This window comes from Alosa pseudoharengus, unplaced genomic scaffold (genome assembly GCF_046254945.1).
Source record: "Alosa pseudoharengus isolate Yale_2024_CS ecotype anadromous, Long Island Sound unplaced genomic scaffold, YU_APseudo_1.1 YU_APseudo_1.1_scf_16, whole genome shotgun sequence".
Lineage (NCBI taxonomy): Eukaryota > Metazoa > Chordata > Actinopteri > Clupeiformes > Clupeidae > Alosa > Alosa pseudoharengus.
In genome coordinates, this window is record NW_027468630.1 from 25,742,380 (window position 1) to 25,757,315 (window position 14,936).

A 14,936-nucleotide genomic window follows, 5' to 3' on the forward strand; every position below is an offset into this window, starting at 1 on the left:
CAAACCCATCACATATCTTGCTTACATCTTAGCCAAAAAACAAGCATATATAATACAGAGTACTACTTACAATTTTTACAGAGGAATGTAATGATCAACAGCAGAAACATTTTGATGTGAGGCATTGATGCTCCGCAGTGCTTGGCAAAGTGGTCTTGAATAAGCTGTCTACTGCTTAAGAGCCTGTTTATAGAGGGCGTGGTTGATTTCATCACAATCAGATGTGGTCAGCCGTGACGTCACAGGGACTAAAACTGATATCTGGTGCTTTCTCTTAGCCAAGGACCTAGAAAACCTCAATTTGAGACCACCTCGACTTTGATGTATTGTTTACTAATATAGCAACACCTCCAAGGTTTGAAAGTTACTGATGTCTGTGACTGCCTCATGGTGATGGAGAACGAAGGCAGAATGGAGATGATACCTTCAACCCCCTCAGAGTCAAATCCTCCAGCAACTTCTACAAGCCTCCCTGTAGAATCACCAGGACAACCAGCTCTTGGTGCCCCAGCTCAGCGACTCCTCCAGCCTGCACCAGACCCTAACCGTGATCGAGAGAGGTCAGTCCACCTGCATCTTAGAAAACTGACTAGAGGGTGACACGGTAATCAATTTTCACTCCCGTCCAGTGACGGACTGGGATTAAAAAACGGCCCTGGCATTTTCACCAACCAGCGGCCCACACGGGGACGCGCATGCACGCGCGTGCATGTGCCCGCAACACACAGATATAACTTCACATGCACGGACATAACACGTTTGTAGCCCCATTGGTGATGAACTCTAACTTTAATATGCATAAAGACTGAACCAAGATCATGGATATATCAATGCACAACTCCAAAAATATGAAAATGAAAAAAGAATAGCCTAGAATAGGCTACATGGATTTCTATGCAACGTCACGAAAACATGCGTGCGCAAGAGGCAGAAAGCACCATAGAACAGCATAGAGAAGTGCTCTCCATGAAAAGAACAAAATGAGTTTTTGTGCTGAAAACTGCACCACTTCGAAATCACGATGGTTAGAGAATGTTCAATATGTTCAATATCCCTAAAGGAATGCATGTCTTCGCCAAAAATGACAAAATACGATGTTAATGCAAATGAACGGCAAACTCTGAAATATAGCCTGAAATGAAATGTTATTATCATTGAGACAACAGGGGACCAGGGGTATATAAAAAAAATCCGATTGTAGCTTACAGCAGCCGACTATTTAAGTCAAGTTTATAACACTGTGGCACCAACCGTCTTCTGCCCCACGGCTGCGCGCGAATGTAGACCTAGTTTTGTTGGTAAACGGGAAACCCATCAGAGCAGCCGCTCCACAAACGTGTCTTAATTAACGTCATGCAGTTAAAAAGGTGCGAAGGAGCTTGCTCATCAGCATCCAAGTTCATTATAGGACCTCTTTCTCTGTCGCCATCAGCATAAAGGCCTCAAAATTATCCTGTGACAATCGTGTCCTTAGGCGATTCTTGATGAATTTAAGAGAGGAAAAACTCTGTTTGCATGCCACTTGAGTACATGACAGTGTTAGTAGGAATTCATTTGCTAACCATATAGTTGTAGGCACAGGTAAAGAGGTTTAACTGCTGGAGAAGGAAATAGCAACAGATTGCACAATTCTTGCAGGTAGCACATTTCTTGCTCACCAGGTTTATTTCTGTATCTTCCTATATCTCCACGGCATCATCAAAGTCCTACGCTTTGACTGTATACTCGTTTAGAGGAGACTTTTTCAGGCTGTCCCAGTGCGTGGCGAGATGTGTCAATTCCGACTGTAGATTTTCAACCGTAGCACCTTCACTGAATTTAAGCAGACATTCTCTTATGTTTCGAAGTGCATTTGGGGGCAGTTTATTAGCTTTTATAAGGGGAAAATTCCGAGGATCAAGGCATGCTAAATCGGCAATTCCCCGTGCTGAAGGAAGTAGACGCATTCGGTTTTGAAATTCCCAGAAGTCATTGCTTCATGTAGCCTAACTTTTGTAAACCAATAATAAAATAAAAGATACAGGCAGCATAGTTATTGTATTCCAATTTCAAACAATGCCCTTTTAAATCATTTGATTGAATAAGGTTACAAAAGAATGTAGACTGATGTAAATATTGAGGGTCACCATGACTGTAGTGTAGAGACTCATGTCTGGTATAAGTACTGATCAGGTTCCAACTATGAAGGAGGAAAAGGGAGTTAGACATAAATGGCTTATTCGAAGCCATGTAACACTATTGATGCTTGATAGTGGGCCGAGAGATATTGTAAAACCCGCCAAGCATGCCGCTCCGTGATTGGCCGGCCCACGAGGGGCCGCGGCCCTTCTGGCATCTGCCCAAATGCCAGACCGTCCAGTCTGTCACTGCTCCCGTCCCATCCCGAGCCCACACAAATACTCCCGTCATATCCCGATCACGAGACAGCCCCCCCCCAAAATATTCTGTCCCGCAAAATCCAGAGAGAAAGACTCCCGAATCCCGTCCTGCTCCCTAAATTGATGTCTAAAGTTATCCGACTGTTAGGCTACCCAGTAGCGTGCGGTGACGGTGACCATACATTTTGGTAGGGCAGAAAGCCTTGTCTAACTTTTCTTTAATAGCCGATCATTTTGGGCTACATTAAAATTACATATTTTACAGGACTTTGCTGTAGGCTATGCTTATATCATTTCATAGTCAGAATTGTAGATCTCATCCCATCAGTTAAGTTTGCATCGTTCTCATCACGTTAAACCAGCGAAGCATAGCAAGGTTGTTGGTATGGGTAAACAAAACTATTTTTTGTGTTCCGCCAGGGTTATGCGATAAATATATTGAGGAATGCGATCGTCGAGGTGTCATGCCCCAACATTGCATGACACATTAAACTTAACGAGAATCGCTTTCCCGGACAGCTCGTGCAATTGAATAAAGCTGTCCTTTGCTGACACTTTCGCCTGTAACTGTTTCTTTGCATCCATTTTGCCTTATAGGGCCTAGTTGCTGAAGCTGATTGATTGTGAACAGGGCAGCTGCTTTGTCTTGCTCTGATAGGCTACCAATAAATAACAAACGTATTGTGGGTTGTAATGGTTCTCTTTTCTAAAACGAAATGCCTCATGTCTTTGGGCGCACTCACTGCATTGCAGCGTCATTTTTTTAAGTTAATCTCTGGCTTCCCGCCAGCTCCCATTTATTATTTCCTGTCCCGTCCCAATCACGTTACCAACAGTGAAATTTACTCCCGTACTGCGGGAAACCCGCGGGAATACCGTGACCCGCGGGAGTCCCGAAAAATTGTCACCCTCTAAAACTGACCAAGGCTGATGATGTTGAATTCTATCTGGGCACCTTTGAATGTGTGGCTATGTGAGAGAAGTGGCCGAAATCAGAGTGGACGCACATCCTGGCCCCCTACCTCACCAGGCCCATTGAGCCTACCAAACCCTGCCCTGGGCCACTGCCTGTGATTACCAAGCCCTTAAGTTGGAGATCCTCACCCGGCTGGGGGTGACACCCAAGACAGTTGTCCAGCAATATCCCTCCTGGGTATACCACCCAGAGGTACCGGTCCAGATCCAACTAACCCAGCTCATTCAATTGACCCAACGATGGCTACATCCAGAGCGCCATACAGCCAAAGAGGTGGTTATACATGTGACTATGGATCAATGCCTGAGAGCCCTCCTCAGAGCTGTTTTGGGGGGCTTGGTGGAGCACCAACTGGTCCCATTGCTCTTTCTTTGAAATTTTCAGTCAGGTCTGCTTTGGCCAGGACCAGAAGCAGGATGAGAGGCTGAAGAACTGCTGGGGCCAAGTAGCAGTGATAAAAGGGAAAACACAAGTATGAGGACGACTCCCCACCCAATACTTCCAGATCCAGAACGGCCTTCTTTACTACACCACTGAGAGACGGGGAGAGCAGTGAGATCTGGTAGTCCCTCGGGGTCATTTAGACTCCATACTTGAGCTATACCACACACATTTCCTGGCAGATCATTTCAGAGGCAGGAACACAGAGGAGCGGATCCAGCACCAACCCCACTGGCCTGTGACAACCTCAATATCTAAACCTCAACACCACACCAGGTCCTTGCAGCCAGGGGGAGATGCTGCCTTGCCAGCACTAAAACATAAACAATACCCCATGGCCTGGGGATGGGCCACAGGGCGGAGACACAGGGACCTTGTCACAGGGACCATACCATTGATGTATTGTGCTTTCTTTTGTAGATGTGGACTGAGAGAGCTGCAACGAACGCTGAGCTATACCTGACCCTGCATCTCTACAAACAAGATTAGACTTTTTATTTGCTTTTTAGCACTAGAATTGGGTTTTCTAGGCAAGGACCTAGAAAACGTCAAGTAGAGAGCACCTCAACTGTTGTGTTTTGTTTACTAATAAAGCAACCCCTGTGGGTTTTGAACATCACTGGTGTCTGTGACGCTCTCATTCCACCACAACATGTATTTAAGGTGTACAGCCAGAGACTTTACTGACCACTTGTGTTTAGATTTAGCTATTGCCAATGTCACATTCATTAGAACTCCAAATGTCTGGGACGCATCAGTGTTTACACTACAAAACATGTGATCTAATGCTTCTCAGACCATCTCTGTATGTGCTGGTGAAGCGTGAGCACCTGAAGCAAGTAACACTGCCGATCACTGCACTCAGCAGATTGTGACACTGATCATGCCCTTTTACCTTGCAAATTAAGGATGGCCCCAAGCAAGTTTCATTATGCCAGGCCCAAGCAAACTAGTAGTCAAAAACTACTATTTGTTTTTCACTGTCAACATACTCTTAAATATGCATGTGCTCAATTGACAGAAATTTAGGTATTATATTCACATTAGAAAATACACATTTCATTACCAAGCATATTAAAAGGAGCTGTGTGTGTGTATGCGTGATATAAGTAGGGTGACCACCGACCAGACTCTAAAAAGGAAGACACAGAGGGCTAGATGTACTAATGCTTTTGTGCCCACTTCAGGCGTATTTATTTCACAATGTGCGTATAAAATCATTGCGAGGTATGTACAAACAGGCCGCAATGACGTAAAAGTGCAAACTGCCTGTCGCGGGAGCTGAAAGTGGCAGATTGCGTTTGTCATGTCATGCATATGCATTCATGGGAGGATCCAGGGGAAAGTGGGAGTTTAGCTAAAAAGATGGGAGGGGAAGAGTAAAGAGCGCCTATGTATTCCGCGGTATGTACTAAGACTGCTCCTGAAAGCGCACGTCTATTCTGCGCCTAAATACTTCCGCCTTGTAAAAGCAGGTGTTAATCCAAATTGCAGTTCAATGAGTCAATAAGAGAACCTTTCAAAGACAACAGAATCGCTATTTAGAGCACCAGTTTTTGTGGTGAAAGTATTTGTACTACCAAAAGCAACCTTAACTTTCGTTGGCCTTTCGAATGTCTTACTTTCACTTTCACGTCATTCACTTAAACTTTCCTACTTGCTAGATTTGACCAATCTTCCATAGCCTACGTGCACAAGTAGTTTGAGTAGAACTACTGATCATTATCTCCCTGCTTGTTTACATCTTATCATGTATGGCATTATTGATCGCTAAACATTTGATTCTTTTTAATGTTGTCATCAGTTAACTTCATTCAACTGCGCTTGTATGTAGGCGCTGCCATTCAGTTGTGGACATTCGTAAATTGCGTTTATGGGCGGAAAAAAGCAGAGAAAGGCGCAGTTTACACTAACGATTGAATGATTGATAAATACGACGGAAACTTGGGTCTGACAGCGTTCGCAATCTGCGGTGTGTCCATGACGCTGATAACGCTACGTTCGCAAATGTATGTACATCTGGCCCAGAGAGTGTGGGCATTGTACAGGGATGTCTTTGAGAAATGCTCCCCTTGTTAATTTGGGAAAAGGCAGGGCATTCGTTAATTTAGGCCAAAGTCCTTAAACACAGTTTTTCGCAAGAGTTTTGCTGGTCAACCATCATAGGGTAGTCAAACAAGCTGGTCAACAAGCAAACCACCTCTAGCTGGTCAGGCTGTTTTTTTCAGCAGGGTTGTGTCTAAAATTGTGGAGAAATGGACAAAAATGAGGACACGCCCAAAATATTGCTTATAGGCCTATTACTGTTGCTATTTTTACACACAATTTACAACATTAAACAGTTTATTATTTGCATTATGTAATGTTTTCATTTTTATCTAGGCCTAGTTTATACCAATATTAATGAGACATTTCATTATAATTGATTGCTATTTTCTAGCAAAATGTTATAGCCTACCCTTTCACATTTAGCATGTACCCCCTTCGAAAGCAGACACTATGCAGAACAACTATACAAGGTGTGTGTGTCTGCAGCCCACTATAGCCTACCAGTGGTCTTGTTCACCAATACGTTCGGAAAGCAGATACAGTGTAGTCTATGTGCCACCTCAGAGAACATGTCGGTTTTTTTTTACATTGTTACTTATCTGGTACCATTGTGATTTTTAAGTTGTACTATGTATGTCAATGTACCAATGTATATTCATAAAAATAATAATAATAATAATACATTGTTACTTATCAGCCTTATTTGTTGTGGAGTTCTTGTCTTACCACTACTTATAAATAATGTTTGTTGAAGAACACTTGTCAACACTTGTCAACTAGAAGAAAAAAGATATAGTACAACCCTCTTGCTCTTTCTTTCAGTCACACATGCTCACCTCATTCATTTGATGGCCCTCCCCTACACAGAAGCACACCAACTCAGGCAGTCTGGTTTACACACAGAAGGTGTGTGTGCATGCGCTTGTGTGTGTCTGTGTATGTGGTTACAGAGAGTCCTATCCACAGAACAACTATAAGGCAATGTTCATTCACAGTTTATTTAGTTAATCCCATAGATATAGACAAACTTAATTTGTCAGACCTCTTTTTCACCACATTTAATTCACATAAGAGAAGAAAAAGTAAGACATGACAGAGCCAAGAGTGGTACCAGAATAAAACCCTGCCAAAAAAGAGTTCTTATTTTCCAAGGAAGTTAGCACAACAACACTAAATGTATCCAGTGACATATGACACGTGAGAGAGAACAGAAGTCTGTGCTGCCCGACAGGTAAGACATTGGCCTTATAGAACGTTTCCACTAAGTCAGGTTGACACTAGAGTAGACAACATCCTGTGGTGGTGGAGAGCTCTTCTTCTTCCTCCCTCTCTTGCCTGCTGTGTTGGAGAAATGTGTTGTGCGTTGTGTACATCAGTGCTCCAGTCACCTGCCTGAGTGGTGAACAGGAGTTATGATATTAGGACACTATACAATAGATGTATAAAGCCAGAGCTCTTCAGGCAATGTATACAAAACATGCTTAAAACCAGATTGGATTATATTATCAAATTATATTATCATTACAGACCAGGCCCTAAATTTGTTCGTAATGTAACTTTGAAAGAGAACAATGAATAGGGAGAATTCTGAAAGGGGGAATATTGTCTGCATGGTTTGTAGAGACATTTCTTTGTAGAGACATGTAGAGACATTTATATGACATTACATTTAAATTTAATCATGAGGCAGACGCATTTGTCCAAAGCGACTTACAGCAATGGAATAACATTTAGGATATTACATTTAAGCATTTTTAGATTTAAGCTACAGAGCTACACTACAGCAATAGAATAAAAAATAAGCTATTAACATTTAAGCATTTAAACTTTAACATTTAAGCTACAGGGCTACAGTGTTAGAATAACATTTGACTACAGTGCAGAGGAGAATATAGCTAGGCGTTATCGCTGTATCTGTCAATACTACTACGACAGGAAAGGAGTGCCTACATATTAAGTACTAGTAGAAGTATGGATGTGGAGAAATGATAGAAGAGGAGATAGAGAGGAGAAGAGAGGGAAGTGGAGTGGATGGAGGGAAGAGTGTGGTAATTGCGTATTAGGTGTGTGGGGTTGTCAGAAGCGCTAGTAGAGAAGGTATTCTTGGAAGAGTTTTTTGAAGATAGAGAGGGACGTCTCTGCTCTGATGGAGCTCGGCAGATTGTTCCACCATCGGGGGACTACAGATGAAAAAAGTCTGGATTGCCGTACAACGTTCCTTGGAGGAGCACAGCGGCTGAGGGGTAACATACTGTAAGCTTTTATGAGAGCACCCAAGTAAGTGGGTGTAGACCCAGCAATCACTTTGTATGCAAGCATTAGTGACTTGAATTTGATGCAGGCGACTAAGGGAAGCCATTGGATCTCGATGAACAGTGGGGCAACGTGCCCTTTTTGGTTGATCATTCTGAACCATCTGTAGCAGTTTTACCACACAAGCTGGAAGGCCTGTGAGCAGGGGCGTTGCAGTAGTCAAGGCGTGATATAACCAAGGTCTGTACTAGGAGCTGAGTGGCGTGCTTGGTTAGGTACAGTCTGATTGTGCTTATATTGAATAGTGTCAACCTACACGACCAGGCGACAGAGCCAACATGGTCCGAGAAGGTTAGTTTGTCGGCAGTGATATGAGAAGCCGTGTGAATGGATGATTAGGCCCAATGAGGTAGTATAGACGGCAAAAAAAAGGGGCCCCAGCACAGACAAGGCACCCTGTGACAAGGCAATGAGATGCAGACTTGTGTCCTAGCCATTAAATATTTAATGAATGCCTGGTGAGGTAGGATTCAAACCAGGAGAGCGCTTTGCCTGAAATGCACATGTTTGAGAGTATCAGTGGGATGCGGTGGTTGACTGTAACAAAAGCAACTGATAGGTCAAGCAGATGAGGACTGAGTAGCTGCTCTGGCAGATTTTAAAGCTTCAGTCACAGACAACAGAGCCGTTTCAGTGGAGTGGCCACTTTTGAACCCAGACTGGTTGGGATGTTTGGAGGCTGGGTGACAAAGTACAATGTTGCAATCTGACTTCCTGATGGCATTTTTTGTTTCCTCCTAAGTTTGCCTCTCCATCCTCTTCTGCTGTGTTATCCCAATGAAGCTAACCAGACAAAACTAGCCGACCAAAATGTTGAGCACAAGGCGGAAGAAAATATATTTCTAAAATGGGCGTGGCGGCATAAAGTGAATAGACTTTAGTGTGATTGAACGTGTCTGTTTTCACGTTTTGGTGATTGCGCCCAGCTGAGACTGCCTCCACAATGATAAACAATTAATTGCCACGGGAGTATAAGAGCGAAATGGATTCACACCCTCTGCCAGACAATTACAGATGAATGGAAAATGCAATTGACCTCTTAGATTCTGGACGCTAAGGCAGTACCAGAAAGGCAAAAGTCTTCACCCAGCAGATAAAATGTACTAATACAATTTATCTTGCACGCTTTCAGTGGGTTTTGGCCTGATGGTGTTACTGCCTAATCACTTGTAGCTCTTTCTAGAATTTGACAAGAACAAAACAAAAGCGTCCCAGCAACTTCTCTGCCTGGACCCCTAAAAAAAGGCATTGAAAATCTAAAACAAATAAAAGTAGTAAAATCAGAATAGGATGGCAGTGTTGTTCAAACAGACCATTCGGAGGTTAACGATACAATGTTTATTTATTGCAGTCTAAATAAGAGATTATGCAAATACTCATGTTTCTAAATATGTCTTTATTTTCACAAAAATACAATACATCACAGAAAGGCCTTGGATCCAATGATCCATGCAGATTCACTTGATTACATTGATGTTTCCATTTCTTCCAATCCTTTTATATAGGCGAGGATAATTCAAGTATAATAGTGAATGCATATATGTCAACAATCTTGAGAACATTTCTGTTACACATGTAAGAAAAAATATATTTAGTTGTTATTTCCTTGTATACATAAAACAGCTTACTCAATCATACTTGTACAAGGAAAACGCTCATTATCAGAAGTGCTCAGATCATCACCTGACAGAATAATTAACTCCAGTGTACACAGTCTCCTGTTGCAGCTCTCTCTTCTTCCTCCCTCTTGTCCTTGTATCAGAGAAAGTCAACGCTGCATAATTCATCACATCCACATTTATATTCTGGTCTGCACACGGTTTAGAAAGAGCTCCTGATGATTAACAAAGAAGGCATTTATGGAAATTGACAAATTACTCAAGAAAAAGTAAATGATAATAATATTGTTGTCTATTGTTGATTGATAAATTGATTGATTTTATTTACAGAGGATAACATGAAGATCCATGGAATAACATTCAAAGGAGTATTTATTTCCAACATGGTACTTGATGACAGCTAAACAGGACCAACAGTAACAAAGACACAGGATCCTCTACAACTAACGGCAGAAAAATGCAGGACACCTCCCTGTGTGACGGGGCTACTAGCCATCGTCACGGCAGCGAGGCGCTGCCTACTATGAGAGACATTTAAATGTGTGCATGCTATGATTTCTGGGTTTTAATGTTTATTTAGGCTGTTCATATACTTTTTGGTTATGCCAAAGTTCAGCAGATATGCTAAATCTTCAGTAGATGTCTAGATGCGTAGACTTATTTATTGGCTGTATTAGCTTGTTCCAGTGGGTCTCCTGAAACACCCCTGTGCTGCTATGATGCATTGGTTTGATCCAATTACAGGAGTGCAATCAGGCCCTATTTAAACCCATGCCTGTAGGTGCTTGGGGAGGAGAGCTGCAATTTGAATAGGTGTAAGTCTTGAGAGCTCGTCTCATGTGTGTAGCCCAAGTGACTAGCTGTGTAGTCCATTGCGCTCATCTTTTTATTTGAATATTATTGTATTGTTTTGACTATCAAGTCTTTTGTTTTTCTTTCTTTATTGAGAAGTATTTTATTTCTCCTTAGTGCTTTATTCACCTTAACTTACGTTACCATTGCCTTATGTTGGCCTTATTTTGGGAATTAATAAAATCCCATCTTCCACCTTGAATCTTTGAGTGCTGTCCCATCTACCTCACAACCGCCCGACACATCTTAACACCCTGACATTTTCTACCTATCTTCTTACCCCATAGCCCCAACCTGATACAAAGTGAATGGCCGTTCCATAATAGTTCTACTGTTGCCAATTCAGTATCTATTCTTTTTTTTTTTCAGATATTCTATCAACTTACCTGTTGAGTGATGACATATAGCTTTCTTGGAGTTGATGTAGATTAGTATACCAATTAGAAGTACAGCCAGTCCCACTGCAACACTCAGTCCATACACAAGGGGATTTACTGGCTCCCCTATACAACAGAGGAAGAGCTTTTTCACTAAGATACTTGTGACTGAGTAAGTGACTGATTTTGACAGTTCAGTGCAATTGAGTTCTTGATCTTTTTCAGCTGAAGTACAGTAAAGTGACTCTGAAACGTTTAGTATATACTGACGAATTAAGATATCTAGAAAACATAATGGACCTTTTAGGCTGGCAGTGATAGGATCAAAATATAATATATTAGCAACTTATAACCAATATTTATTCATTTGGTTTTGAAGTGCACTCAGACTTTACTGAGAAAATGTCAGAATGAATGTGTATCTTCAATCGATAATGAAGTCTTACTGATGTTTAGGACTGTTCCGTTTCCAAACGGATGTAGTATATAATGACAAATTAAGATCTAGGTCTAGATCACATAATATACTTTTTACACTGGTCATGTTTGAGGCCATACGCAGTATACTTGCAACATGCTATGGTATTTGATGGTTAATGAAGGCAACATGCAGCTATGGTATTTAATGGATAATGAAGTCTTACTGATGCTAAGGACTGTTCCGTTTCCAAACAGTATCTTGCCGCATGCAGAAACAGCACAGTAGTATGTTCCAGTGTCTGTGAGGCTGAGGTTGGTCCTGGCTAGTGTGTAGCTACAGCCCCTCTCACAGTGACTGCTCCTGTTCATGTCGGTGTAAATCACTCCAGGATGGAAATTATCTTTAGCTGCTCTGAACCAGAACACTCTGAAATCCTCTGTTTTCATTTCACTGAGTATTGTGCAGTTAATTACCACCGAGTCTCCTTGGTGAAGCATTTTCAGTACGGGGAATTGAATTATTTTTGTTGAGTTGGAGCCCAGTTGATTTTTTCCTATGTACAATGAAAATATGAATCAATGGGCAATTAGCCATTAAACTAAGTTCAGTGTTGAATACTGAGAAGAAAAAAACACCTTACCTTGCACTGCCAGAAATGTCCCACTTACAAAATGCAACTCAAACCCATCGTTCACTCCACAGAGATACGCGGCTTCATCAGATGTTTTTGTGTTGGATATGATCAAATGAAGACCTAAGCTCTCGTTTGTTATGTTAAAACGAGAATCTTTAAAGTCATCGTAAAATTTGGGCTTTGCATGGTTTTGCCACATTGCCACAGGAGAGGGTTTACGACCAGCCATTTGTTTATACCAGTATAGGATGTCGTTTTTGTGTTTCTCTGGGTAGAAACACTTCAAGGTAATAGCTTCTCCGGCGATTGCAGTGGTAACTTCAGTGATCTTATGTGAATCTGCAATTACTCCCATACCTAAGGAATTTCGGATTTTCGGAACAATTGAAACGAGTTACCCAAAGTCAAATACTCATTATATATAACTTGTCATTTATACCATGTCTAATCTATGCAACATATAGTAAATATTTTAAATTGTGAAACAGCCTTAGATAGACACATGCATAGTAAAACTCAACAGCTTTACTTACATGCTTTCCTACGAAGGTTAACTATCACCAATAAAGTGATAATCCTCATACGCAGGACCGCCATGCTCAGCTGAATGTGTATTGAACAAATGACAGCTACAATCAAAGCACAAAGTATACTAGAAAGGAAAAGCTCTTCTAATGATGGGTGGGTTTTAGATTGCATTGACCAATGCAGTGCAACAGTGTGCTCAGAAACCCAACCCTTCCTTTAGAATTTTCCACTCTCTAGCTTACAGTGAACTCTTTGAAATGTGTGTGAGTAGAAGTATAGGTAACACTTTACTTGACAGTATCGACATAAGAGTGACATGACTTTGAAAAAGTAATTAGTAATTAGTTATAGTTACTAGTTACTTCTCCCAAAAAGTAACTGAGTTACTAACTGAGTTACTCCACTATAAAAATAACTAGTTACCAGTAAAAGTAAGTATTGCGTTACTTTTTCACGACAACAAAGACAAGTACCTGCACAAAGGTTTGCATTTATTGCAACTCAACGTTAACAACAGCGGATGGACATACACTTCTCAAAATATAAAAAAAAAAGAGAAATACACAATCTAACAGAGGCTTTAAACTGAACTGAAAATGTATATGGATTTCTTAAATCCAACTTAAAGTGCATAAAAGCATCCGTTCATTTTGCATTTGTGCAATCATTTATCCACCCAGCCGGTTACATGCTGCTATTCCGACATGCCGCTACTTAGACATTGGCGTCTAATTGTCGAAGTGGCGGCATTAACATTAATTTTCAGGCGTCCCACTACTGCGAAATTTTTTTTTTCATTGTCGGAGTAGCGGCACTTGACCTTTTTTCAAACGTCCTGCCATTCGACACGAGGTCATTAACAGTGCCATAGCCAGGATTTTTCAACGGAGTGGACTTTTGCGAAGTAGGCCTAGGGTGGGCCTTTATTTTTTTTATTCCAATATGGGCAGTATAGCCTAGGCCTACAGTAATCGTCCCAACTTTAAACAACATACGATTTCATCACAGCTCAGACGATTCATGGCAAAAAAACAATAAAAGGCTACATTGATAAATAGCAGGGGCATCGACAGGATTGGATTCTATAATAGCCTACGCACAAGAACTTTAACCGAATGAAACCGAAAGGTTAGTCGCGTCTTTAAGAGTGCGCCTCACACACACCAGCTCCGTTGAACATTGTATTTTTCGTGTTTAAGAGCTAAAACAAGTTGATTAGAGAGTTACATTTGAAATGTCGGTATAGTTTAAATTATAGCCTAGGCTATAGCGCGTGCATCTCAGAGGAAGAGATTTTGGATAGAGAAAGAAGATTTAACCTAGGTGATGATTATTTGTGTCTGGTGGTAATTAGACTTGAGTATAGATACGTACAAATTGTTTTTTATAAAAAAAGATAAGACAACAAATGAAATGTGACCCTGCAAGGCGAAACCAGTCGTTTTGGTAAAATTTACAAAATTAAGTTATTGTAGGCCTACTCACACGAACGGCCATAAACTAAACTTTCCAATAATATGCATATCGAGGGTATTGCAAATAGTATTGGGTATTGGATAGTCGCCGACCCTCATTAGATGTGAATATTTGGAGGTTAGGATAGCCTTAAAGAAACAAGGTTATCGCAGTTGCTGTGAGACATACGGCCCTTCTCTCTCTCAAAATCAAAACACACCCAATTCACGCTTGGACTTTTCGATTATGTTTATAAATGTTGGGACTGATGGATACTGAACTCTGGGGGTTATTTGAACGTTCGTTGTGAAGTGGTTTACTGTAAAAGGAGCGTCGGATATCCCGCCTGTCTTTGCACAATTATAGGGCCATGATAATGCATGCGCTAGCCTAGAGTCGAGAGAAAGAAGACTAAATAAATATGCAGACATGTTATGTGCAATTCAACAACTGCACGTATGACATATAAAAGATATATTCCTAGCCTACATTATTGTGTAGTAAATTGAGTTTATCCAACCTGCTGGCAAGCCAAAATGCGTTGCATGGCGTATACGTGGCTTTATCATTGTCCTCTAAAATGCAATATAAGCAACTTGAATATATCGCACACCCAGTTTGAACACCCTGATGGACACTGAACTCTGGGGGTTATTTGAACGTTCACTGAAGTGGTTTAGGCTACTGGAGCAAGAATTCCGCCCGTCTTTGCGCAATTGGCCATTGATTGACGGCCATTAATGAATTAATATAGGTGGCCTGCACACACAGAGTTTGTTTGATGCATGGAGTTTCCGACCGTTTTCCCCTGAGAGCTTAGAGAATACAATGAGGAGAGCTACCTGTGTTCAGGGGCGCCTTCATACCACCCGAGGCCCCTGGGCTATATGTTT

The 14,936-nt window shown here is 41.4% G+C and overlaps 1 protein-coding gene across 1 annotated transcript; it reads right to left on the reverse strand.

Annotated features, from left to right (window-relative positions):
• Positions 1-9,533: 9,533 nt before the first annotated feature.
• On the reverse strand, positions 9,534-12,677 carry LOC143125802 (uncharacterized). Its single transcript, XM_076287549.1, has 5 exons — positions 12,594-12,677; positions 12,067-12,417; positions 11,650-11,979; positions 11,015-11,131; positions 9,534-9,991 (listed from the first exon to the last, which is right to left on the reverse strand). Exons 1-5 carry the CDS (start codon positions 12,655-12,657, stop codon positions 9,837-9,839), a joined length of 1,017 nt encoding a protein of 338 aa, XP_076143664.1. The 5' UTR covers positions 12,658-12,677; the 3' UTR covers positions 9,534-9,836.
• Positions 12,678-14,936: the final 2,259 nt, after the last annotated feature.

Coding starts and splice junctions, on each gene's coding strand:
- LOC143125802 (XM_076287549.1), bottom strand. CDS start 12,657: ATGGCGGTCCTGCGTATGAGGATTATCACTTTATTGGTGATAGTTAAC. Junction 12,418..12,593: donor TAACCTTCGTAGGAAAGCAT/GTAAGTAAAGCT, acceptor GAAATTCCTTAG/GTATGGGAGTAATTGCAGAT. Junction 11,980..12,066: donor GACATTTCTGGCAGTGCAAG/GTAAGGTGTTTT, acceptor CATTGTACATAG/GAAAAAATCAACTGGGCTCC.